The sequence below is a fragment of the Aptenodytes forsteri genome, unplaced genomic scaffold (assembly GCF_000699145.1).
Source record: "Aptenodytes forsteri isolate BGI_AS27 unplaced genomic scaffold, ASM69914v1 Scaffold114, whole genome shotgun sequence".
Classification (NCBI taxonomy): Eukaryota; Metazoa; Chordata; class Aves; order Sphenisciformes; family Spheniscidae; genus Aptenodytes; species Aptenodytes forsteri.
The window spans coordinates 2561699-2587016 of NW_008795364.1; the positions used below are offsets into that span (position 1 = coordinate 2561699).

General features: G+C 39.8%; 1 protein-coding gene across 1 annotated transcript in view; it reads left to right on the plus strand.

Moving 5' to 3' along the window:
* Positions 1-25318, plus strand: part of FHOD3 (formin homology 2 domain containing 3) — a 467442-nt gene that overhangs the window by 281585 nt on the left and 160539 nt on the right. Inside the window, exon 7 of the mRNA XM_019472318.1 lies at positions 18983-19077. Within this exon, the coding sequence (XP_019327863.1) occupies positions 18983-19077 (95 nt within the window). The remainder of the gene's footprint in view (positions 1-18982; positions 19078-25318) is intronic.

Below are 25318 nucleotides of genomic sequence, written 5' to 3' on the forward strand. Positions count from 1 at the left end.
CCTCCCCCCCCCCCCCCCCCTTAAGCGAAAGGTGACTTATAGAAATGGTAGCTGACTCTGCACTTCAGGCTTTGCTTTTTTATTGCACTTAAAAACAAAAGCCCCAGACTAAATTGCCTTGAAATGAAAATTGTTTTTATTAGTGCTGTACTCATGTCACGTTCAATTCTACCAGGCCTCCTCCTTCCAGTGAGACAAGTCACATACATGTAATCCTGCTTTCCAGCACTGAGTGCTAATAAGTCATGTAGACTGCAACAGGCAACCATCGCTTGATATCTCGTGTTGGGAGGTTAACAACAGACTCAAGTGGCATCTGGACTACTTAAGTGAAAATCAACCTTAATTAACTAGATTGTCCCTTTCATTAGTAAAACCAACAAGTAGAAGAGGGCTGGTCTTTGCAAAGCTGTTTTCTGAGATCAGTGTAGATTGGGATTTTTCATTATAGTCTTGACCTCAAAACACTGGGGCATCCTTACCAGGCCTATGAAGGTGTGACAGTACCCTTTTTGTCAGTGCTGCCAGTGAAGTTTATTTGCATGTACTTTGGTGAGGTTTCTTGTAATGATTGCCTCTTCTGGTGTTCTAGTTAATTTGTGTCCTTAATCAATGACACTTCTGTCTCATGGAAGGGAAAAGGTTAATTTTGGACCCTGGCTGTGACTCTCTATGGAAGAACCTGCTTCCTTGATATGTGTGAAGGTCGGGGGGTAGAAATGGCCATAAGCTAGTAACTCCTGGAAATTGTCCAAAGGAAAGGCTTGTCCCTCTTCAGCAGGAAATCTGTTTTCTGCTATGCTAAGAGACTGCCATAATTTAGGTAAATTAGGTTGTTTATATAGTTCTGCTACTATAATTCTCTCTCCTGAAAATAAAACTTAATGAGAAGGTACTTCAAGTTATTAGGAAGCAGTAGATTCATATTGTTTACACTTTTGACATTTGCCTTTATGGCTCTTTATGGCTGTTCTGTAAGGTACTCAGAAGAAGTCGGGAACAGGGAGATGATGTGCATTACTTCAGTTTTCTGCTCACTGTTGTTTCCATAGTGATTAATCCACTAATCAGATGTTTACTTTAGCCAGCAGAATCAAACATGCTCCTAAATTGGTATCATCTTCTATAGAGTCTCTCCTCTCTCTGTATGCATGCACCTATTACCAGTGGAAATACTCAGATTTCCAGTATCTCTTTTGTTCTTTGGTTTTCCTGCTCTTCAATTATGCGTATCATTCCTTTTGCTTCTTATGAGATCATTGCAGACTGTGTTCTTCCTGCTTACAGAAAGAGTTGTGTGGTAAAATGTATCATTTAGGCCTACTTAAAGTAAGAAATCAGAGGTGTTGCTCACATGTTTTCATATTCCTTCATTTGGCTTCAGAAACTTCTTGTGGCAGTTCCTCTCTTGTTTACTTTCTAAGAGTGACAACATTAGTTGTGACTTTAATTGGATTGACTTTTTGCTCTTCAAAATTCAGGCTATAAAGACACCTTGCATTGAAACTCTGAAAATGAAAGCAGCAGAACTATTGTTCTTTCACTAAATACTATTAAGTTGTTATAAACAGTGATTTAAAATTTAACTTTGGTAAACTTCCTTGAAGTGGGAAGAAAAAAAAGAGGAAAATAATTCTAGATTGGTGGGGAAAGGCTAGGTTTAGAAATCAAATTTTCTTGAGCTTTCTGGGATCTCCCTCTGCAGCCACTGAAATGATATTCTAGTAGGAACCGGTGATGAAAGTGGTGTGGAAGATAAACTTTTCTCACCACATACATCATTATCTTGGGCCCTAAACAAGACGACAACATCTGTTGTTTGTAGCATTCATTTTGTCATAAAAATAGAACTCTCAAACCACAGTGAAGGTCTGGGCTTTGAAAACATGATTTGAAAGATCTTGTACAAATAAACAGCAATCCTTTTTTAAACTAATTATACACACATGAAAGCATTTATTATGAAGCGGCCATGGTTTTTTTAATAATACTGTAAAACTTGAATTTTGAGAGAGGAATGTGCAAATGCAGATACATATAGTTAGATGTGTTTATCTGCAGATATGCATCTGTATACATGATGTATATTTATAAACAAAAATATGCGCACAAACATACCCAAAACTAAATATGTGTTACTGCAAGATACAAGGAGAAAAAAAACATTACTGGACTGTAGAAATGACCTGGAAGAAATAATTTACACTGCAATAATGCATTTAATCTGTGTTTGGAGATTTCCTAATCTTCTAGCTCTCTGAAATTTATTTGCTTAATCATAATTGTAGGTGCTAACATAGGTGATCTGGAAAACTAAAAGGAAAATGTTATCCTATTTGGAAGGCACAATTCTTTGCGTAGGTCTTGACTGGCCTTGCTAGATTCAGAGTGTTTCTGACTGGTTGTGCAAGGAAACACGCGGTAGAAAAGGTGCAAGAGAAAAGCACCATGACAGCCCGACACACACAGAATAAAATACATCTAGCCTTTGAGTTCTTCATTCTATAAACTCTATATTCTTCATGTAAATTAGGTGAGGAATGTGTACGGTGTATGCTGTATGCAGAGGGCTTGTTAAAGTTGGCAGTCTAGATTTAAGAAAAAAGGTGATGAAAGAAGACAGAGGAGGTAAATGCAGCAATATCTGATTTCAGCTTTGTAGTTGTCAAGGGCTCTGAGAGCAGGCAAGCTCGGTGTGACCTTGGAAATCCATCTGGGACTCCGGTACCTCGCTATGTCTCTGTTTTACGTTTTACTTTCCAGTTTTATGAAATGTCATGTAATTAAACCCTGAAAGAAGCGAAAGGTGACCATTGAACCTCAGGAATTTAAATGTATTTTTTTTTTCTCTTTTCCTTGAATTTCACTTTTTAGTGGTCAGAAGATAGAAAGACATAGAGGATCTGCAACTTTTCCACGTGCATTTATGAATAAGGATTTTTAAGGAGATGGTTAACACACCTCAAGTTGAGCAGTTAGCTCTACAGGTGCTGTTTCCATGAAGTGGCCACTTTTCATGGAGCATGTGAAGTGCACGTAAAGGTTTTGCTTGTTTTGTTAGTTGGATCATTTCCTTCAAGCATGTTCTTAAAGCCCTTTGACTAATGAGAAAATGATAAAGTGTTTCTTTTGGCAACAGATAAATAAAATATCATGCTGGAAATCACCCCAAAAAAAGAAGACATTCTCTGCATTCAAGAAAATCCCATCTCTCACCTTCTGAAAATTTCTGTTCAGAGAATGAGTAAAAAATCTTCCTTGTGTTTCCTTCTACAGGGTGGGGAAGGAAGGGAGGGAAGTAAAGCAAAAGGGCAGTATGCATGCGGTCAACCCCAAAGTAATTGCTTTGCTAATGCTACCATTCCTCCGAGTGACCTTCCCAAGGTGTTACCATGTTTACATTATAAGCTGGACCAGCTGCCTGAAATAGGTTGCATGGTGGTAAATGCCATTCCCTCCCTCTGACCCCGCTCAGGAATTCGGGAAGGGAATAAGGGAATTAATTGGGTCTTTCTCAGAGGTGGCCGCAGCAGCGGTGTGGGGTACCTTGTTGCTGTGGGGTTCATTGCAGGTTTGGGGGCTGGTTTCCATTCCCGTTTCATTTAATAAACACATTGCAAGGAAGGAGAGTCATTCATCTAAGGGAAGATGTGGTAGGAAAAGATTGATTGAAGATTTGGTGGGAGAAGATAGCTCTCTACTAGCCTTTCCTGCTGAAAAGCAGCATTAGGAAGAATTGGAAGGTTTTGCGGGGACAGGGCCGTATAGTCTGGAGAGTTTGTCTAGAGATTTATGTAGTTTGGATAAGCATTCTGGCTCTGAGCCTTTCTGTATGTTAAACTTGAAATGAGATTAAGGCAGGCGGGAAAGAATAGACTTTATTTTTTTAATGCTTGTACCAGCAATGTTGATTCTTTCTCTCACCACTTCATATTTTATTTCTTTTTGTAAAGTCACATGGGTTGGATGCATTTTAGGCAACTTATTTATGTAACCAAGTTAGAAGCTCTCTCACAAGCTGATATGCAAAAATGGAGCTCTCAGAAGTTCACACAGAGCAGTATTTTGGTGTCTCAAGACTTCCTCGGGAAGATGTAAAACAAGTTAGTAACGTTTATTATGCAATGGTTGTGAAATAATTTTTTACAGGTTTAACTCAGCTATAGTACTTCAGTGTTGATTTTGTAAAGCTCAGATCTTTTTTATACACTAGCGAGCAGCTGTCCTTATTTAACTGATAACTACTGTTTACATTTATTTTTTCTGCTGTTTGACTGCAAAATGTGAATTACTGGCTTTAAGGCTTTTCTGTTGCTTTTGCACTTTGTGCTAACATAAATTTATTTGGATCAAGCAGTGAATCACCATGAGTATATTTCAGTTCCACTTTATTTTCTTCACCAATAAAGCAACTCATTTATTTTATTTCATTTTTAACTTTTTTATTATTTGTACTGTATGAAAAGTGAAAGACTACCCTTCTGCCTTGAGCAATCAGAAAAGATGAGATTAGTGAAAATTAATTCCTAGTTAAAACTATGAAACAAAATTAAAAGCCCTAGAGATTGTAGTAATTATTTTGTGAAGAGCAAGGACTCTTCTTACTGAAGACAGCATACACCCACTTCATGGTTGAGTTTTATGTGGACACAACTAAGTAATTTACCCCATTTTGTTTGACACCCTTTCATTTTACAAGCAGAAGTTGTTCTGGATGGCAATGGTGATCAAGGGTTAGCAATTGCTGCTTGCAGCATTCTCCCAGACGTAAGGATACCAGCCCCAAAACAAGGTGAGAAGTTTGTTGAACAGATGCTTGGAGCTGAAGATGCCCTTCCAGGGCAACTGGGAGGCTCTAGGAGCAGTGACCTGGAGCAAATCAGAGGTCTGTTGTCTCTCTCCATCTCAATCTTTCCTTGCTGGAGTTTGGTGCGAAGAGCTGCAGGATGCTATTCATTCTGTAAGGGTTCGGTAGGGCCATGAGAAAGTTTTGGAGTTTGGTGACATTTTATCAATGCTGCTATTGAGGAAACAGGGTTAAAGAGGAGCTGTCCCAAAAATGGAAAATAGATCAGAGGATGACAAAGCCACACGTGATGGTTGATGGGTGGTGTTTCGTGGAACGTATGAAGTAGCTTGGGGATATCAAAACTCTTTGATCTACGAAGTGCCTCTGGGTGTATCAACTCGAATTATTGTCCATCTGAAATAACTTGCTTCTTCAAACTCCAAGTATTGTTGCAATGATAGCCTGAACTTTTTAAACTGAACTTTTAAACCATCGGTTTAAAATCGGTCTGGTGAACTGATTTCTGACAATGTGATTTCTATTATAAACCAGAGATGGTTTGTAGATTTCTTTGTTGTTTTGCTTTAGGGTGTGTAAACAGTTAATAGGGAAATATTTATTCTGTTAAATGGCAAAAAAGTGTGATGAATCTAGCAGTTTCATTCCACTTGGGCATGATGTGGGATTTTTTTAAAACCACCCCCCTTTTTTTTAAATGAAGCAAACACACCAGCTCAAAAAAAAAAGGTAAAGGAGCATAATGTTTGTAAACCCAAGTTTTCCAGACACTGGAAATAAGGCTGCCAGTCCTCAAAGTTCAGGGGGAAAAAAGGGTGGTGGCGTTACTCATTTTAAGCTTCCCGACAAGGGGGGAGAGAGATTTTAACTGAACCTCTGCCATAGTATTAGTATGGAATGCACTTGCTAGGCAAGTAATTTCAATTCAACTTGTAAGAAAGTATCATTATGTTCCCTGTTCACTTGTGGTCATTGTTTTCTGGGGGGGCTACCATACTGCACAGAGCTGAACCTCAACTCGGTTGCAGCTCTTCTGCGGATACTTGAAGTACTATTATATCAAAAGGTATTCTCAAAAATCAGATTGCCAGATGTCTCAGATGTGATGTCCAGAGCTAGTGGAAGCTCCGACTTCTCTGCAGAAGAGAACAGAATTGTTTCTTTGCCTCATCGGTGTGCTATGCAGAAAATGTATTCAGACCTGTGAAGCACGCAGTATATTGATGAACATCATAGAAAGCCCTGCAGGAAATGAAATATTCTGTCTTCACAGGAGGTTTGCACTAAAAAATTCCTAGGACCACACACTGAGAAAGTGCTTTTCAGGCAGTATTTTCCAGCACTTGCTTTGAATGAGGTAGTACTCCAAAGCTCAAAAATAATGTTTCGTGAAATTGATTTTGTCGTAGTTAAATTTGTGCACAAAGTAGGCTGAATGAAGTTTTCTACAGGAATCTTAATTCTGTCATTTCTTACATTTCAAGTGCTTGAATTTTGTACGCCTAATGTTCTTTTAACTTCTAAGTACCCAGAAACCGTTAATTACCCATGGTGGATTTGTCTTGATTGTAGACTAACTATGCCATAGATGCATAGTCTTCTACGCCGGTTATGCACAGATGGTTTGGGTTCAGTCCACATCACTTACTGAAGGAGTGTTGCGCAGAAGTGTCCGTGATACTTACAGGACTGATTTGGGTCTGGAAGTAATTTAGCTGCTTCCATGCGGAGCCCGAGGTTATTGCTCACAGAGCAGACCTTGGCAACCTTGCTCCGAACTGTCTAACATGAGGAGCAGTTAAACTTCCCTGCCTCCAAATTGCCTCTGCACTATCTTCTTCAGTGTTAGTGTAATCCAGGGATCCCGGTCCTATGTAACTCCTGCTAATGGGGTGCTCACCAATAATACAGTCATAGAAACATGCTTGCATTCATACTGAGGATTACCAATAATGCCGTGGTCACTGAATTGTAATAGTATCAACAAAATGGAATAAAATCATCCAAAAATTTTTTTGGAAATAAAATGTGATTGTTAACTGCGTTTCTCATTTACATAGTTACTGGTAAATAAGAAATGTAGACCGTCAAACTTGAATAAATCCACCACCTTCACCTTCATGTTCAGCGAGTACATGATTGTTTCTCCCTGTCACCACACAGGTGACAACTAGTCACCAATGACAGACCTCACATTTTTAGGTCAAACGAAGCTTATACCCCCAAATATTTTTCTTTTGTTCTGACTCTATTTTACTCACTTTTTTATATGGTAAGGAAATAAAGTGAAAAGCAGAGATTCTGTAAACTGTCTTTCTGTCGATCAGAAGTTAGGGTTTAATAAATTTTTGTAAATATATCTTTGCCTGAGAATTTTGAGAAGGGGGGGAAAATGGGATTGGTGTGCATGCTGCTTAGCCATTCACCTATCTAAATTCAGTCAGAGAGGAGAAAAGTCTGAGCATGACACTGATGAAGATGATGACAGTATTCAAAGGAGTTCTCACTGTCACTGTGCTGAAGGGAAAAAAAAAGAATAGAGGGATTAAAAGAGAATTACAGTTAATTTGGAAGCAATCTTTGCTCATTATCTGAGATGAATGAGCAGAGACACAAAAGAGCATTTTCAATCAATATTTTGGAAGAGTGTGAGCTCTGTACTTAAAGGGATTTGTAATGATGTCTCTTTCCTGCACCTTTTTCTCATGGGAAGTCCACTTCAAATGGGAGGTATGAACTTGTGACTTGAGCACATTCTTTACTGTGAGATTTCAAAGAAGACTGTATAACCCTAAATTTCACATAGCAGCAGACATACTTGAAACAAAAAGAATAAAAAGCATATTTAATGAAGTGTTGTATCAGTTTGCTTTCTAGTGCTGACTTTGGCTTTGTTTAGCCGGTACTTAAAGAATAGAGTCTTTCATTAATTTGCCCTAACAAGCATAAATTCAGGAGATGAAAGTGAATTCTTTAATGGCACGCACATTACTGCAGGGTGGAGTCTATCAGAAATGTTAGAGACAGGCTGTGCATGCTGAAGAGCAATAAAGATCTGAAAAGTATATCAGGAATTCAGTTTCGGCATCCGTCATGGTGTAATTACAACGAAGACAATTAGAAGGATATACTCACTGTTGTTTTTTAAGGCGGCTCAATGAATAAAAAGTGACAGATGCATTTTTTCTTAGAATCACTCGATGTTGGGATGCATCCCTCAATAGACAAAGGCACAGCGATCTTGATTCAATCAGCTTTTATTTGCAGGCTGTTTGATTTTAATCTTTTGTAGCCAGCACGCTATGGTGAGGAGGCTGGGATACTGTGAGACTTCCAGTCTTGTCTTTGCTTTAAACAGGCACGCTTTCTTCTCCCACTTCGCTTAAGAACTATTTTAATTTAGTTGCTGAACTTAAAGCATAGTGAATTCTTATTTATCCTACTGATTGCTGCTCTTCAGTCAGTCCTTCCTGAGCAGGGGAGGAAATCATTGATTTTGGATAGTTTGGAATATAGGTAGACAGGAAAAACGTGACTTTCTGTGCTCCTCTACAGTGACCTTTAAATCAGTTGGTTTCAAGGTGACAAAAGCATTGAAGAAATCTTAAGTTTATATTGGGGAAAAAAAAAATTAAAAAGCAAAGTCTCTTACCTTTTTGCCGCTAACACTTCAAACGCTACTCAGGTGTCTCCAAAATGATCTTAATACTTCTGTGCTGTCTGTTCACTTGTTGCATTTTTGCCTATTGAGATGAAGAAAGCCAGTGCATCCCTTCATAGGAACTTTCAGGCTTGTCTAAAATCCTGTAGCTGTTGTCACTTTAGCAACAAGTATTGAGAAATGTTAGAAGTGATACCTACTTGAGGTGTCTTGTAGTGCTTCTTAAAATAACGTTTCTTCTTCTATTGTGAGACTTTTTCATACGCGGTCCCTTATTTTGGGAGAAGAGGGAACACGGTTTGGAATACATTGCCAGGTGAAGAAACTATGTGGGAATTAAGAAACGGCTTAATATCGAAAGAATATAGCTGGAGAAATTTACTTGTATTTTTTGTTCTCAGTGTAGCTCTTGCATGGTATCCCCCAAGCACACCTTATGCTACCAGCTAGAATAAACAGTGTTTGAATTTTACTGAAAATTGGAAGGCTACCGAAGTGTCACTTTTGGCAGCATGCTTTGTTGCCTGCAAAGCCCTCCGTGGGAAGTGATGTGAAATACTAGTGGTAGGATTACTGTTCTCAGTGACTGTCATTCATCTTTCTTTCGTTGCTTTTCTGTTTTTCAGGAATATAGTGTGTATCATTTTGAGAAGTTCATGCTTATTGAGCGTATGCCACAATATATGAATTTTGGAGACTGGCTTTTGGCTTTTGAGTAGCAGAAGTAACTTTATATGCCCAGTGAAATAATTTTCGTGCTCTGGAAGCCTCCCTGCCAAAGTCTAGTTTAAGTGTATTTAGCTACCTTACCAATCGCAATACTGTTATTTCAGGATGCTAAACTGGGCCCATGTTTACCTGCCCAGCGTACCACCTTGGAGAATGAAGTTGAGCTTAAAAAACAAGGAACTGCAGTCTTCGGAAATATTAGCGCTCATGGTAGCAACAACAGGTTACTATATGACAACAGAAGATCATTGATTAATGTTTGTGTTTTGCAAAGATCGTGCTGAAGTCTCTGGGGTAGAGCAATGTTTGAAGTTTCAACTGGCACAGGAATTTCTCTTTTTTCCTTTTATTCCTCTTATTATACAATAATGCTGGGAATTCTTGTGTCTCCTCTTTTTGCTTCCCCAGAATCTTCCTTTTTGTTTAGGAAAAATGTAAATATTAGGAAATGTGGCTTTTTTTTCCCAAGAAAAACAGAAGGGGAAAAAAAGCAGTCAGTGAGAATCTATCGTTTGTTCACTTCAAAACTGACAGGTTTACTGTTGTACTAACAAGAAATACTGTTGATGATTAAAAGTGCTCAGAATGTGAACACTTTTACCCTGCCTTATGTCCTTTTGCTGCTCTAGTGTCAATCCATTTGTTAAACAGCCCAGCTCTGTTCCCCCTGGATTCTCTTTACTTTCCACATAGGGCAGAAACCCCAAGACTCTGCTTTTTGTCATAATCACTGCAAAAGTGCCTGACTGCCGTCAACGAAGATCCTATTGGCATATAATAGAAAAAAAAAAAAAAAAGTTGTGCCATGTATTCCCTCAGAGTTTTCTCTGCCCCACGTGCAAAGGCACACAGAGTCTGACAATCAAAATAAGCTGGTTTTGCTAAGACTGAATCTCGACTGCATTTCTTTCGTACTCATATCTGACTATACGGTGTCTCCCAATCCAAATGCTGAGTTCATTCTCAAGGCTTAGCTTTTTGGCGTGTAAAGGAGATGCTGGAATTCCAAACTGATGTGCTGTATGTAATTGATAATGATTGATAAAAGACAGCTAGCACCTGTGGGACCTTTCTTTGTGCAGGGTAAATAGGTGTCTGAGGAGTTCAAGAAAGGGAGCTGCAGAAATTATCTTTTCCATTCTGCAAAGGTTGGTTTGTGTTTCCCTCTTTGTACCTTCAAAGTCAGGATTAGTATTGTTTACACAGACAGAAGGCTTACATTCATGATGATTAATGGAGAGGGTAGGGCCTTGAAATCCATCACATCTAGCACATTGCCAGACTAAATTACTCAATCGGCTCCCAAATAGAAGGGCTAAGGTATCGCTTCTTAACTTGGGAGTCTCGCTAAGTTTCCTTAGTTTAATCCTAAATTTAAGGTAAACCTTCTTTTCTGGCTTCTAGCTCAGTATAGGTATTGTTTCTTGACTATCGATTAATCTCCAATTTAAATTCAGTTTAATTCATTCAAATATTATGGGAGGGACTAAATATATGATTGGAGGGAGTAAAGAAGACAGAGCCAGACTTCAGTGGTGCATAATGAAAGGACAAGAGGCAAGACATGGGCACTAGCTGAAATACAGGAAATTCAATTTAAACTTAAAAACCAAACCAAAAAACCTGTGAGGGTGACTGAGCACTGCCACAGGTTGCCCAGAGAGGTTGTGCGGTTTCCACCCCTGGAGATACATTCAACACCCGACTGGACAGACTCCTGAACAACCTGTTCTGGATTTCCCCGGGTTGAGCAGGAGGTTGGACTATAGGCAGCCTCCAGAGGTGCTGTCCAACCTCATCCAACCTGTGATCCTCTGATTCAATTTTACTGCTGTTGTAACACGCTTGGATGCCTAAGCATGATAAATCCGTTATAAAAAGTTTAAAATACATTTAAAGATGAGTCTTCTCTGAAATCAATGTGAACTACTTTATTGGAGATGAGAAGAGACACCTAATCCTTAAAAACAGACCTTAATTTCTGCCCTGAAACCAAACTACTTCTCTTTTGCTGCAGCTTCAGTACTCAGTGCAAGAAGTCATAGCTGGGAGTTGGGTGTAAGCCCATTGGAGTTAATTCTTTAGTATTTCCATAGGTAGTGTCCTTCAGTGGCATGATGCTTTTGCAGAATGCCTCACCTCACAAGAAAATCTCTCTGGCAATCTCACCATCGCATCCTGCTCCTTGAGAAATGAAGTTCTGTGGGCCAATGTGGAAGTCTCCTCAGAAAATCCTTTAAAACTCTAGAAATCTAAATTCTTAAGAAAAATACATAATTTCAAATACATGTTGGAAGAACATTACTCAGTGTTACAGCCTATATTGATTCAGTTAAGAAGCAGCTGCCTTAATTCAGCTCTGTATATGTGTACATTATAACATGTTATCTTAATTCAGGGCTACCACACATTCTCTCTTTCCACAGGAGTTTTGCTTCATGAAGCACCGAGTATGAATGGTCATCTTTTAAAATCATCTAGTTAACCTTTTATTTTTTTTTTCTTTTGTCTTTTTCCCTTCTCCCGTCTTCCTTTCTTCCTTAATTCTTTCTTTCCTTTTTTTTCATACTTTCATGCTTTTAGTCAGCTTGCAAAATAGTGGTCTACTGCTGGAGTAGACTTGCTCACTTATTAATGTTACTTTAATTACATATTTCTTTTTAATGAGGAAATGTTTTTACCTTTTGCTATATAAGCTTTATCCAACTTATTGTACATTGGTAAGTGTTATTGATCTTGTAAAGCATGCTGGAATACAGTGCATTTGAAATGTGAGTGCTGCACCATAAAATAATGATTAAAACAATTATGACTAATCGTGCAAAGCTTTTATAATGCATATACCTAAGCCAGATTTCAGTTCATATAAAACGGCATTCAGCAGGTTAACTGCTGACAGTCAAGTGAGAGTCTTCTTTCTTTGCAATCAGGTAAATTGTAAGAAATACCACAAAAGAAATGTTGGAAGAGGTGCAATTCTGATGTGCTCCTTTTGCTTTGGTGGGGCTTGTGCACTGCCACAGGTGTGTGCGTGGTATATGTAAAGGACCAGCTTTTGCTGAAACACTTGAGCTGATTAAAGCTGCCTTATGCCCTTTGACCTTGCCGCGTGCTGTTTTTTAAAGAGAGAAACACAAGAGGAAAAGGGTGGCAGAGGAAACATGAAGAGGAGAAAATTCCTCTGTAAGAGGTTCCTACAGTCCTGGACTTGCCGTGTGTTGGCCGTCTCTTGGGGAAGGGCTGCATTTCTCTTCATTTGAACCTTGGGGACACTGAGAACCATTGGGAAGTAGGCTTTAGGGAGAGGAGAAGTGTGTGTGTGTGTGAGGTTGAAATGGTAACTAGAGCCTTTCTAGTTAAGGAGCCTCAGAATAGAGAGTTATGGAGGCACTGACCATGCAGGTACCGTTCCCTAAAAAGAGAGAAGGAGGGGGAGAACCTGCTACTCCCCCCCCCCCCCCCCCCCCCCCCCAAACCACAGTCACAACCTGCTTTCAAAGTGAATAATTAGGCTTGTTATTGCTCTGTGGTCCCTACACCTGCTTTATTGCTGAAGTGTTATCCACAGTCAGGTTCTGAGGACCAAAAATGTTTGTCTGTGTTCTTTGTGGATCACTTCTGAGTACCTGCAGCACAAATGACTGTAAATGTCATTGAGGCTTCAAAACTTTGAGACATTTTCCCAGGCTCTTGGTCGATTGAAGCTCTGCTCCGAGTCCAGAGCTGGCAGCCTATTCCCCTTCATTTTCATGTAGTAATCAGCAATGAAAGAGCATTTCTTTGCTAGCTGTCCCTGGGGTTCCCCAAAACTAAGGTTATTGTTAAAGACAGACAATTAGGTAGAACGGAATAATAATAGTAACATGGATCTAAAGGTCTCTCCATTGTGCCAGGAATGTCAGAGTTATAAATCTCCTCCAGTATTTCCTGTGGGCTTTTGTGGACGGTGGAAACTATTGCTAGGCTGTGCTATTTGAGAACAGAGGGTTAAGCGTGGAGTTTTAACAGACTGATTAAAATACTAAGTGTCAAAATACACGTGCTGCGTCTTTAGAATTAAAATAACGGCAAAGGCACGTTTTTAGCCGCCAAGTAAAGAAAGGATTGACTCGATGATCCTTATGGGTCCCTTCCAACTCAACATATTCTATGATCCTATGATTTTTCTTTCTTGGTGGGCTTAACCTTTATTTTTAAATAAGGTATGCTTTTAAGGGCAAGCAAACTACAGCATGCTGCTGTTGTACCCGCTCGGTTGTAACCACAGCCAGCAATGTGCACTGCAGGGCCTGAGCGTGCTGCAGAACGCTGTATTGATTGCACAGAGTGGCGTGTCCAGCCCTCCTGTTTTGTTTGGCTTTGCCCAGGGGTGACCTCTGGATGGCAGCTTCCCTTGAGCTTGTAATCCAGGGAAAAATTCTGGTTGTCACTTTTGTCACTCATTTTCAGTATTAAAAACAGATGAGTTTTATTGTGTCTTTGTATATTTTGCCATTAAAGTAGATGGGGGGGGGAAGGAAGATTAAGTTTAATCTATAAACCCTTCTGCATAAATCTTAACTTGGAATAATACTTTCGGTCTGAAACTAGCTTGCAGAAGTTTCCATATATTTTTGAGCTACTAAAATACTGTGTAAGACTAAAAGCTAGACTTCAGCATCAGCTAGCGTAGAAACTTCAGATTTACTTTAGCAACACAATATATTTACTGTCTTTGCAGTTTCAGCTTATAACTTTAATTCTATGATGTGTTTTTTTGTGAGAAAGTTCAGTTCTTGGTTAATACAGTTATAACAAGTTCAGTACATGGTTAATATGGGAGTTCTGAAAATTAATTTCTTAGCATGTTTCAGCCATGATGTGTGTGATAATGGAAAGAACAAATGAACAGGGGATTGAAAAAAAGTATTAAGCAAAGAGTTGGGGTTTAAAGAAACTTTGATAAGAAATAAAATATTCATGCATTTGTGGCCAGGAATAAGATTGTTTTTATCTTCCTAGATGACATTACAGATTTCTTTGACAGGAGTAAAGAAGTGGGAATAGGTGTATAAACAGCAGATTTTGTACTGAAGCTAAGAGCAACCATACCAACAGTAACAGCGGGGAAGGAAAAAGAAAAATCCTAAAAATTTTAGCTGGTTCTAGCCCTGTGTAATGAGCGTGAGTCATAAGGTTTGGCACAGTGCTGCTTTGTAAGATCATTTTCAGAAGCAGTGGAGAAGCCAGGTCATCTCTTTTACCTGATGTCACCTCTTAGAAGCAAGGAGCTCTGTTGCAATTTTGTTAATTTTCAAGTAGCTGAGTGGTACAGAAGTTGTATTTAATAATGATTTCTCATCAGGGAAAACACTGTCCAGTGTCCGTGGACATTATGGAGACGATAAGCTCTTCCCTGAGGGTGCGTGTGCAAGCATCCTCTGTGGGAATGTGCTACAAGCAAAAGTAGAAGCTCCCGACATGCATCGTGTTGGGGCTGATCTGAGCTGAGATTTTGTGTTCAGGGCAATCTCACTTCACAGCTGAGCTCTTGCTTCTCTCCAGGGAAGAAACACAGAGAAAGAAATTTTGAGGTAGGTTTTTTTTTCTTCAGAATAATCATCTGGTGCTTCATAATAGAATAATAGATAACTGTATTATCTCCCTCCTGGGATCCCTCACTAGGCAGATACTGAAATTTTGTTCTTGATGGGGACGTTTACTTTGATGGAGTATGCCTTTTCGGTGCCTAGGATAGCATACGTAAGCTAGTAATCTGTTTCCTAATGGAATGAAGGCAATCGCACAGAACCTTAATTTCTCATTAAATCATGATGATAAGATTTTAACTAGCAATGAGGAAGATACTTTTAGCAGCCGGTTCTTCCTCATTCCTTTCATCACAGTTCTGTATGTCATTCACACTCGCCCGTTGTTGTATGCAGCGTGTCGCGTGCACCACGGCTGCTGGTTATGAAGTGCCTGATGAACTTGGGCCAGAAGCTTCCCTGGGAGCTGAAGCCTGCTGTGATGGGGTCTGGCTTTGGCCCGCTTCACCCCGTACATTTGCTTACTGTGATGGAAACAAATGCAATCATAAGATGCATCCCTGCCATAACTCTTGATGTGATAAATGGGGTTTTGACTCACAGGAAACCGTAAGAAAATAGGGTTTCTGCTCATTCAGTGCTGCTGTTTTCTCTAAGTTAGTCTTGTGGTAAAATATGAAGCAGATAGGGCAGATTAGAGAAGCAGGTGTGTGGGCAGGAAACAGCTTTGAAACTTTTGACGCTCTGGGTGGGAAAAATAGACTTTTAATTAAAGTGATGTTCATCGTGATGATGTTTTGTGCTAGAGTTTTTCCCCTTTGGTCCTGTTAACTTTATACAGGAAAGATCCCACGAGAGTACCAGTGCCAATACTGGCAAGTTTTTAGAGGCTTGCTTAAACCTCTTATTTCACAGAAATCTATGAAGTTTCTGGCTGGTCTGTCCTTTTCTAGCCTAAGCCTTTCCTAAGAAATCCAGCAATTTTCCACTTGAAAATAGCTATGGGTAAAGTCACACACTACTTTCACATAAGATTAAGGGTTTGACAAGGGTAGTGGGAACAAAGAAATTCCAAATTAAGTCTGCTCTGTATTTAAACCCCCCTCTCCCAGCCCCCTGTTGCACAATAGCAAGCTTTCCTAATGCAAGTAGGTTGTTGATATACTTCCAAAAAGAATTCCAGTTAGCTGAGAGATGGGATTAAATGGATTAGATAGCCTCCTCGTTTTTCAGTGAAAAAAAAGGAGTTCGGTTGAAGGCACGTACAAACGCGAACTTAAATGATTTTGGACTAGATTGGCCTTCTGAACAACCTCAGATTGCCTTGCAAATTAAATGCATGCCCTTTCTGGGTGAGGACCTGCGTGTTGCTGGTGGGTGCGTGTGCATGCAGACACGCATGTGGGGGGCAGTGGGCGCATGGAGTTTGCACTGTAGCTGCAGCCATTTCAGCAGACTGCGATCATGGGCCAGGAGGTAGGCTATCAGTTGGGTAGAAAAGCTGTAAAGTACATAAAACAGTGCAGAGTGCTCTGTGGCTGGTCTGTCTCCTTCTAGTGGAAAACTGGAGTGCCCCACTCAGCCAGACCTGAGCCCCAGGAGAGCCCGAGAACCTCCAGCCCACCAGCCTGCTCCTACACTAGCGTTTTTGTGGTCTCTTCCATTTTGCTATCGTGCTGTGTGGTTGCTAGGTGTAACCTTTTCTTCTTCATGGTATAAAACCCAACATTGTCCTTTTTTTAACTTTTCTCGTGGACTTCTTTTCCTAAGAATTTATAAGGCATCGGCTTTGTACAAAGTACATCCAGATTATCCCTAACTTACTCTTCCTCATAATGAAAGCTGATATCTTCTCAACCTTGCCTATCATGTCTTGCTTTCATTTTTCTGACCCCTGAAGACAGGAAATAGCAATATGAAGCTCCACATCAGCAGCTAATAATTCGATGTGTGGCAGACAATTCCTGGAGTCATGACTTTTATGTGGACAGCATGACTCCATAGCAAACCTGTCTTTCATCTTGGCCATTTCATGGTGTTCTTTCTAAGTCTTTGTGCTGTGAAACTTACTGGCCACTTGTTCAAGTGGCAGCAGTAGTGTTTTTTTCATGTGTTACTAATTTTTCACCTATATCCAAAAGACCCATTCTGTTGCTGGAAAGATACAGATAGTATCATATACTTGGGATAGCACTGATAATGACAAAAAAAAAGGTGGTGGGAGGGTTTGGGGGGCAAGATTAATGGTAGCAGATGAAAATTGTCAGGAATCCCTAAAACTTTTTTGTGGCTTCTTTCTAAGGTCTACTAATTTGCCTTAACCTGTTGTTATGAAGAGTCACGTCTAAGAGACTGAAGAGTAATGCATCCCAGATCTCACTTACGCATCCAGTCTAACTGGTCTTAAGTATAAGCAGTGGAGTAATTTTGTATTGTGTGCATGTTTTCCCTTTAAAAGCAGACTTCTTGCTGTCTTTGATTTCTATATTAATTTGGAAAGCATGCGCCAAGAGTAAAATTTGTTTCACATTTGTTTCAAATTCAAATTAAATCCCTTCACCCCCAACCAAAGAATTTGCAAGGAGAAAAAAAAAAGGGGGGGTTGGTGACTTTATTATGACTGGATCTCGTCCTGATCAAGGGCCAAATCTTTTTAGCACTGAAAGGAAGTAAAAACAAGAATTAAGAACTTTGATTACCGCTGGGATAGCAGTGTTCTCCTCTTTCCTCTACCTGCAAGGAAATGCTACAAAGCAGCCATTTATTCAGTCAGTACAATTCTTATCTCTCTTCTCTGACTGGCTTACATCTTTTATTTTACCTTAACACTTGGGCCTGTGTCCCTCCCACCTAATGTTATTCACCTGAGACGTGTGTCTTCAGAGGGTGGTGAATGATTGCTTCCTGGAGAGGAGGAGCAGAGAGAGATGGGCATACCCCAGCAGCAATGCAACCTGCTTAAGATACGAGTTATCTCCTTGCCGTAGCCCTCTTGCTCGCTTTTCCTCTGTCTTCATTGACTGTGTAGGGTGACTTTGCTTCTAGCTTGGTGTAACAGATTAGATAAGGAATATAAGTACCTAAAATTAGTACCTCATGTTTTTTTAACTGTAAGTTGACCAACTAGAGCAAAGGAAAAAGGAAGAGACAATGTAAAAATGAGTTAGCTGCTTGCCTAACATTCATGTCTTTACTGCCCTCAAGGAAAACGATGCTGCACTGTGCACAACCTATGCAAAAGTTAGCAAACATTCGGAATGTGTTTGGAAGATTAATAACTTCTTAATTTTCCTCATCCTGTGGTTTTTTCCCTTTTTTCCCCTCCATAAAGCGGTGTACTAGGGGCTCATCAGGTTGTGCATTAGATAATTGAGTTGTTATGCCAACAGGCTGTGCTGAAAGGTGTTACATCAGTGATTTCTTTTTCATCCCACTGTGCTTTGATCTCCTGCTATAAAGCAGAAGATAACAGTGGAAACTTTTGAAGATGATAGATGAATTTTGCTAATCCACTTTTCGTAATCCGTATGAAAAATGTCTGTCCTTATCAGTCAGAAAAGATTTAATAGTTGTTGTCCCTAGAAAGTCTCATATTATCAGGATTGCAAACTATGGAATTACTGTTATGAAATATTTTACTAGCATGTTTTGAAATGTTGTTGTAAATGCTTTAGAATAAATGAATAAAGATGCTTCTTTATTAACCATGCTTTGTTATATTTTCTCACTAAAATGCAAAACTCATTTCAAGAGAGCACTGTGCAATGGTGAATATTTGCTGTCTTTATTGGTGTTAATTGCCCTGCTTTAATTTCATATTATTGGAATTCACTGAAACAGCAACTTAATTCAAATATACTAATTCCAAACATTATATGGTGCTGAAACAAATGGTAAAAGTCTTGGCTCACAAGATGTAGAGCATTGTAGCTGATGGAACCGTTGCGACAGTAAGCAGTGTGTAGAATACTGTTTGCAGATTTTTTGGGCAATAAAATGTGGCATCTTCTAGGAAGGAACAAGTGCCTGTGCTTGTCCCTGGATGAAATTCATACCTGTGTCATCCAGATGAAGTCAGTAAAGTTACTGCAGTTGCCCAGGATTTTGTCCAGCACAATCTTGCCCAATAGATCTTTCGTTAGTTGAGCTCCCTGCATCTCTGGAAAACCCTGCTTATAGAAAATTGCCAGTAATGCTTAGGATTATAAAAAGTGTTCACCAGGTCTGATTATATGTTATTTCTTTTCTTTACAATAGCTTTGGGCCAGATTATGCTCTATGTTGATGGCATGAATGGAGTAATAAATCATAATGAAACCATCCAATGGCTGTACACACTTATTGGGTCAAAGGTAAGACATTCTCCAACATTCTTGTTTTATATGTTTTTGGTGTTCTTTAAATACATTTTATTTGTATTACGAATGCATTTAGCATATAAACAGACTGTGTGTTAGGTTCTAAATGAGTACATAACACTCTGCATGGAAACCAGGGCACACTGAGCTGTTACTTCTTTTCTACTGTTTTTATATTCTTTTGTGCTGTTGGCATATGCTCTGCTCTTAAAAGCAAAGATACCAAAGATGCCTTTGTTACTGTCTGTGCTGCTATTGCAGTTGAGCATGGAGAAGATTTTTTAGTCATGTAGTTGCAGTTCCCAAGACATTCTTTGGAACCGCTTTTTTGGGGTGTTTTGTTCTGCTGTTCCATTCTATGAATGCAAATCCTTTTCTACAGTTTCACCATTCTACACTGCTCAACTTTGTTGAGCACTGGGGGAGGTGTGACTTCCTTCTGACTTCAGAGTGACTTCCTTCTTAGAATAGAACAGAACAGAATAGTTCAGTTGGAAAGGACCTACAATGATCATCTAGTCCAACTGCCTGACCAATTCAGGGCTGACCAAACGTAAAGCATGTTATTAAGGGCATTGTCCAAATGCCTCTTAAAGACCGACAGGCTTGGGCATCGACCACCTCTCTAGGAAGCCTGTTCCAGTGTTTGACAACTCTTTCTGTAAAGAAATGCTTCCTAGTGTCAAGTCTTCTTGTGCTTGAAGAACACTAGAAGACAAAGTCTAGTACCTGCCTACTGGGGGTTCTTTGTTGGTCCCTACATACAAGGAGGCAAAAGCTGAATGCCAGAATATGTGCCGCTTGGGTTGGTCGTCTCCCATGGAATAGTGATTTATATAGTGCATAACCCACTTTTAAGGCCATCTTTGCTGGAAGCTGAAAAGAAAGCAGAACACAGATTCTGCTGGCGTGCCATCCTGAAGGGCCGTAGGGTCAGTAAGGCCACAAATACACCATTCTCCAGTCTATTGGCTCTCCAACTTTAGGAAGTTTATTAAGGCCTGCAGGGACTGCTGCTGCTTTTGCCATGTAGACCTGCTTGGGATAGATCTGTATGACACAACAGCTGGAACAGGGCATGTGAGCTATTGTTAACAACTTTAAAGTTGCCATAATCGGTGGAGTTGAATCCATAGTTAGAATTACTAAGAAATTTCCAGGAACTTTTCCTCAAGTGACTGAGTCACAGAAAGTTGCTGTTGGATACTGTAGTGGCATAGAGATGCTGCTGCTCTCCCTCTTTCCCCTGATAGCTTTCATAACACAAGGAGAAAAAGAGCTCAGCGTCCCTGGGGCCTTTTTTAACCACTACGGATTTTTTCTACAGTGTGCAAACTTCACTGCTGCAGCAGATTATCAAGTCAAAGAACAGTTGCTGCAGTATTGAAAGAACAGATTCATCTTGGGTTGACGTACCTATATTGGTAGATACGTAAAAGTAAGAGAATTATGGTTATCAAATCTCAGGTTTGCAGGGCATGGTTCATGATTGGGAGAAATGAGGAGAAACTTCCCTCATGTAAAACATTCCACTGTTGGCTGGGCATTACACTGGGCAGTTTTCCCTCTTGAAACAGGGAATGTTAGCCACGGTTGGAAAAGCGGTGCAAGATGAGAGAGAAATGGTTTGCTTGGTTTAGATCCTCATTTTCTATGGAACAGATAAAAGAGACAAGCAAAAAAGGAGAAAAAATATTGCCATGTCCATGATTATTTTAATTTTCTAATGCACCTAGTGGGAGAGGGATGGGGGAGAAACACGACTGTATTGCTACTTTGCAGATTAAATTCTGCCTAGATTTTCTTGACCAGAGCACTTCAGCTCTCGGGTCCTTAAGCTCCTTTCTCCCTCCCCCATCGCCAGCCCGAATGATTATCTCCTTGTCCTGGCTCAGTGCCTGCAGCTGAGGAATGCAGGCGATGTGCTTTGAATAGTTTGGTTTCAGGTAGCATCAAAGTTGCTTTTTCATTATTCTTTGACTGTCTTGGAAGAGATCTAAGTCCCTGTCTGTGCACCAGAAGTTAACCGAAGGTATGGCAGGCTTACTGTCAGAGTGTGGTGGGACAGCTGCTTTATGCACTTAAAGGTCGTTTTGACTTCCTGTGAAAAATGAATCCCTGGAATTTGCAACGCACCTACGGTCTAATTTGCAGCCCTGCTATGCTGGTGCCTTCTCTGCAGCAAAGGCGGTGAAAAGTATATTAACGCTGCTGAACAAAAAAGGAATAGCGAAATTGCCAATTAAGTCTTGGGACAAATCCCTCTAATAGGATGCAGGAGGAATACAGCCATTCAGCTGCCACAGCTGCGACACATGGTTTCTTGCCTTCTCAAAAGCTCTGACCAGGTTTCATATACTCAGCAGTGAGGTGGCTGAATCTTTTCCACTGATTTTTTTTGGATTCTATAAGGGTTTTGACCCTTTACTGTTACTTGCTCTGCTCTATTTGCGTAGGGCTGCTGGCTCTGTGGCCCTTGCTCACTTCAAGTAGTGTATTATTGCATGTGCTTGTCTGCTGCAGGACGCACGTTCAGCAGAGGACCTTAGGGTCTGTCACACTTAGCACTGCAACAGCTATAATTTTGGCACCCAGCTCCAAGTTCACTTTAGGCACCCAGAGACACTTCTGTACGGGGATAGGGGAAGGGGGCAGGAAATAAAATTTGAAATTAGTGAGAAAGAAGGACTATAAGCAATTTACTGAAAGCCTGTCTAGATTGTTGTTGTTATATTCCTTACTATTGCTAGTTCTGCTGCAGTTTTACCCTTCTAAGCATCAGTAGATGCTTACATAGATGGATTATCAGAAGTTGCTGATAATTTTAGTGCTGTGGTCTAAATTTGCTCCAAACAAAGTTACTGGGGAGGTGATTAAAATTCCAGCAGCGTGACTGCACTAGTGCTGCTGCCCTTACACTGGGTAAGAGGCACCAATGGTTGTCAGGGTGAGGAACTGGCAAGCGGGAAGAAAGTTAATCCTAGGTGACTCGTTAGTGGGGAGAAAGCCTCCTGTTTCAAATTGGTATTATATAGGTGTTAGACTGGAAATTTGAAGTTAGCAGTACCCTTCTTCTGCCATGTTATTTGAAGAGAAGAGCATTATCAGCAAATCCCAGGTTCTGAGGGCCACTGCTGGTCTGTTGCAAGACACATCCAACCATGTGTGACCACGCCAATGTGTGCCAGTGGCCTGTCACAGGCTGGCTGTAGACCGCATTCCAATCATCAATGGCTAATAGATCCCTGGCTTAAAACATTTACAGCATAATCCCAATTTAAATGTACATTACTACTATTTCATCATTAGTTATATAGGCAGCAATTCATCAGTCTTACCCTGTTTAACAAAGCGTTCAAGTATGTACTTAATTATAGGTGTATGGTTACATGCTGTTGGCTTCCAGAGAACTTTAATACATAACTGAGGTCAGCAGTGTACTGCTGTAGGAGTGTAAAAGAGGACTATAGCAGGGCCAAGGCTCTGACCATCTTATAGAGGCTATAAGTTACGTAAATAGGAAATACCTAGGTCAACCAAGTTTTCTTTTAGCATTCATTGGTAGCATGGAACATTCATGCAAGATAGTTTGCTTTTTAAAAGACAAAACTAGGACTCAATGATTGTTAGTTAACAGTGCTTTCAGAATTGCTCCTTAATTTTTACTTCTTTTTTAAAGTGGGTAAAATAACCTATCAAGGATGTTGCCTTAACTGACCACGTGCCATAAGACACACCTTGATTCAACCCCACAGCATCTGGGAAATGATATTTCACCACTTTCTCAGTGCTTCTGCCAGCTATATGTTGCTGCTGCTGAAGTTGGAATTAAGTTTTTACATCGTATTGCAAGTTATATTTAGCCTGCTTGTAAAGGGATCTGAGGCATTTGTTCATGCTGGCAGCTGTCACCCCAGAGCCCTGTGGAACTCTATGGTTGGTGACCTGCAGGTAGAGTCTCGGTTTGATGGTGATGGCGAGGACTGTTGGAAAACTCTCTTACCCAAAACAAGGGACACCAACTCAAACACATATATGCACTAAGCCGTATTAAGTCCTTAATAATATATTTTTCATCTGTTAGCATGTATGAGATGATACATATTATCTTTCATATGTGTTGGTATTCCCTCTGACCTGGTAATAGAAAGTGTACAATACTGTATCGGTGCCTTACCCTCTCCAGGACTAGCTACCGACTGTTTCCAAAAAGAACCAAATGTCTTGGAAAAACCCCAGGTCCACCTCTATCGTCCACTAGAGAAGCAAACATTCCTTTGCATCACAAACCCACGGGCTTTTGCCACTCCACCTCAGTCTTCAAAAGGCATGTCTAAGGCATTAAGTGGTCCAAAACCTGCGTCTGGTTTCACCTTTTCTTTCCCCCCATTTCTGACTGCTACTGATAATGATTATTTTTTCCCATTTGATGATCCAGGCTGTTCTAATTTCCCCCAGGGGAGCTAAAGCCCCTTTTTGGCATTGTTTTTGGTGGAAAGTAATCCATTTTCAAAGTGGTGCTGGGTAACCTCAGAAGACTGGATGGAATGCTGGGCCCAGGCTGATACAACGAGGTTGATTAAAGATTCCTATCTCACATCTTGTTTTAATTTTTTTTTCTACTTTGCTTCTGTCTGGGTCCTAGATTGTAAGCTTAAATATGAATATTAACTAGCAAGTTGTTCTCTGTGCCTTGTGTGAATCTTTTGCTTCCCTTGGTATTGAAGTAATAACTTTTTGAATGTTTTAAATGTAATTCAATCCAAAAGAAGAAAAAAATCACATCATTCAAACAGAACATAGTTGTAGTGGGTGATTTTGTTGATTTCAAAAGGAAAGTCTGGTAGGGCTGCTTTTCCTGCACGGTGCCAAGTGACATGTTAAAAGATGCACATGGTTGGTAAGTCATTTCATGAGAATTCTGAGAGAAATAATATTCTTAGTCACAAAAAGCACTAAAATTGTTTTTACAAGTGAATCATTTTAGGTACGTAGAGGTAAGTACTCAGTTTAAGAACTTGATTAAATCAGTCTCCGTTTCTCAAGTGATTTATGCATGGGCTCAACTGAAGTCATAAGCAGAGCAGAGAATACCATATAACTTGAATTTGTGCTTTTCTTTTCCTCGGGAAATTTCTCACCAAATCTTATGCAAATGGCTATTAAAGTGGGTCTACAAATATATATCGATAAGTGGTTTCAGGTTATGGAGAAAATATAAGGGGCTTAACACATATGAATAGGACTAAAAATAGTAGCTTTAGTAGTACTGAAGCCCAAAACATGTTAAATTAAATCACCGCCAAAACTGGATAGTATATTCTATTTTGAGGGTCTTGGAAATATGATCTATTAATTTTTCTGGAGATATATTTTGAAAATCATTGTGTGTATGGGTGGCCTATTCTGAGTTAACATTGCCTGGATGATGAGAATGCATATACATAGGAATATGCCTGATCTTTGTGAGCAGGAGGTTGCGCTGTAGAATCATAGAATCATAGAATCACTGAGGTTGGAAAAGACCTCTAAGATCATCGAGTCCAACCGTCGACCCAACACCACCATGCCCACTACTGAGAGAAATAATATTCTTAGTCACAAAAAGCACTAAAATTGTTTTTACAAGTGAATCATTTTAGGTACGTAGAGGTAAGTACTCAGTTTAAGAACTTGATTAAATCAGTCTCCGTTTCTCAAGTGATTTATGCATGGGCTCAACTGAAGTCATAAGCAGAGCAGAGAATACCATATAACTTGAATTTGTGCTTTTCTTTTCCTCGGGAAATTTCTTCACCAAATCTATGCAAATGGCTATTAAAGTGGGTCTACAAATATATATCGATAAGTGGTTTCAGGTTATGGAGAAAATATAAGGGGCTTAACACATATGAATAGGACTAAAAATAGTAGCTTTAGTAGTACTGAAGCCCAAAACATGTTAAATTAAATCACCGCCAAAACTGGATAGTATATTCTATTTTGAGGGTCTTGGAAATATGATCTATTAATTTTTCTGGAGATATATTTTGAAAATCATTGTGTGTATGGGTGGCCTATTCTGAGTTAACATTGCCTGGATGATGAGAATGCATATACATAGGAATATGCCTGATCTTTGTGAGCAGGAGGTTGCGCTGTAGAATCATAGAATCATAGAATCACTGACTGTTCCAATGTTTCACCACTCTTTCAGTAAAGAAATTTTTCCTTACATCCAATCTAAACCTCCCCT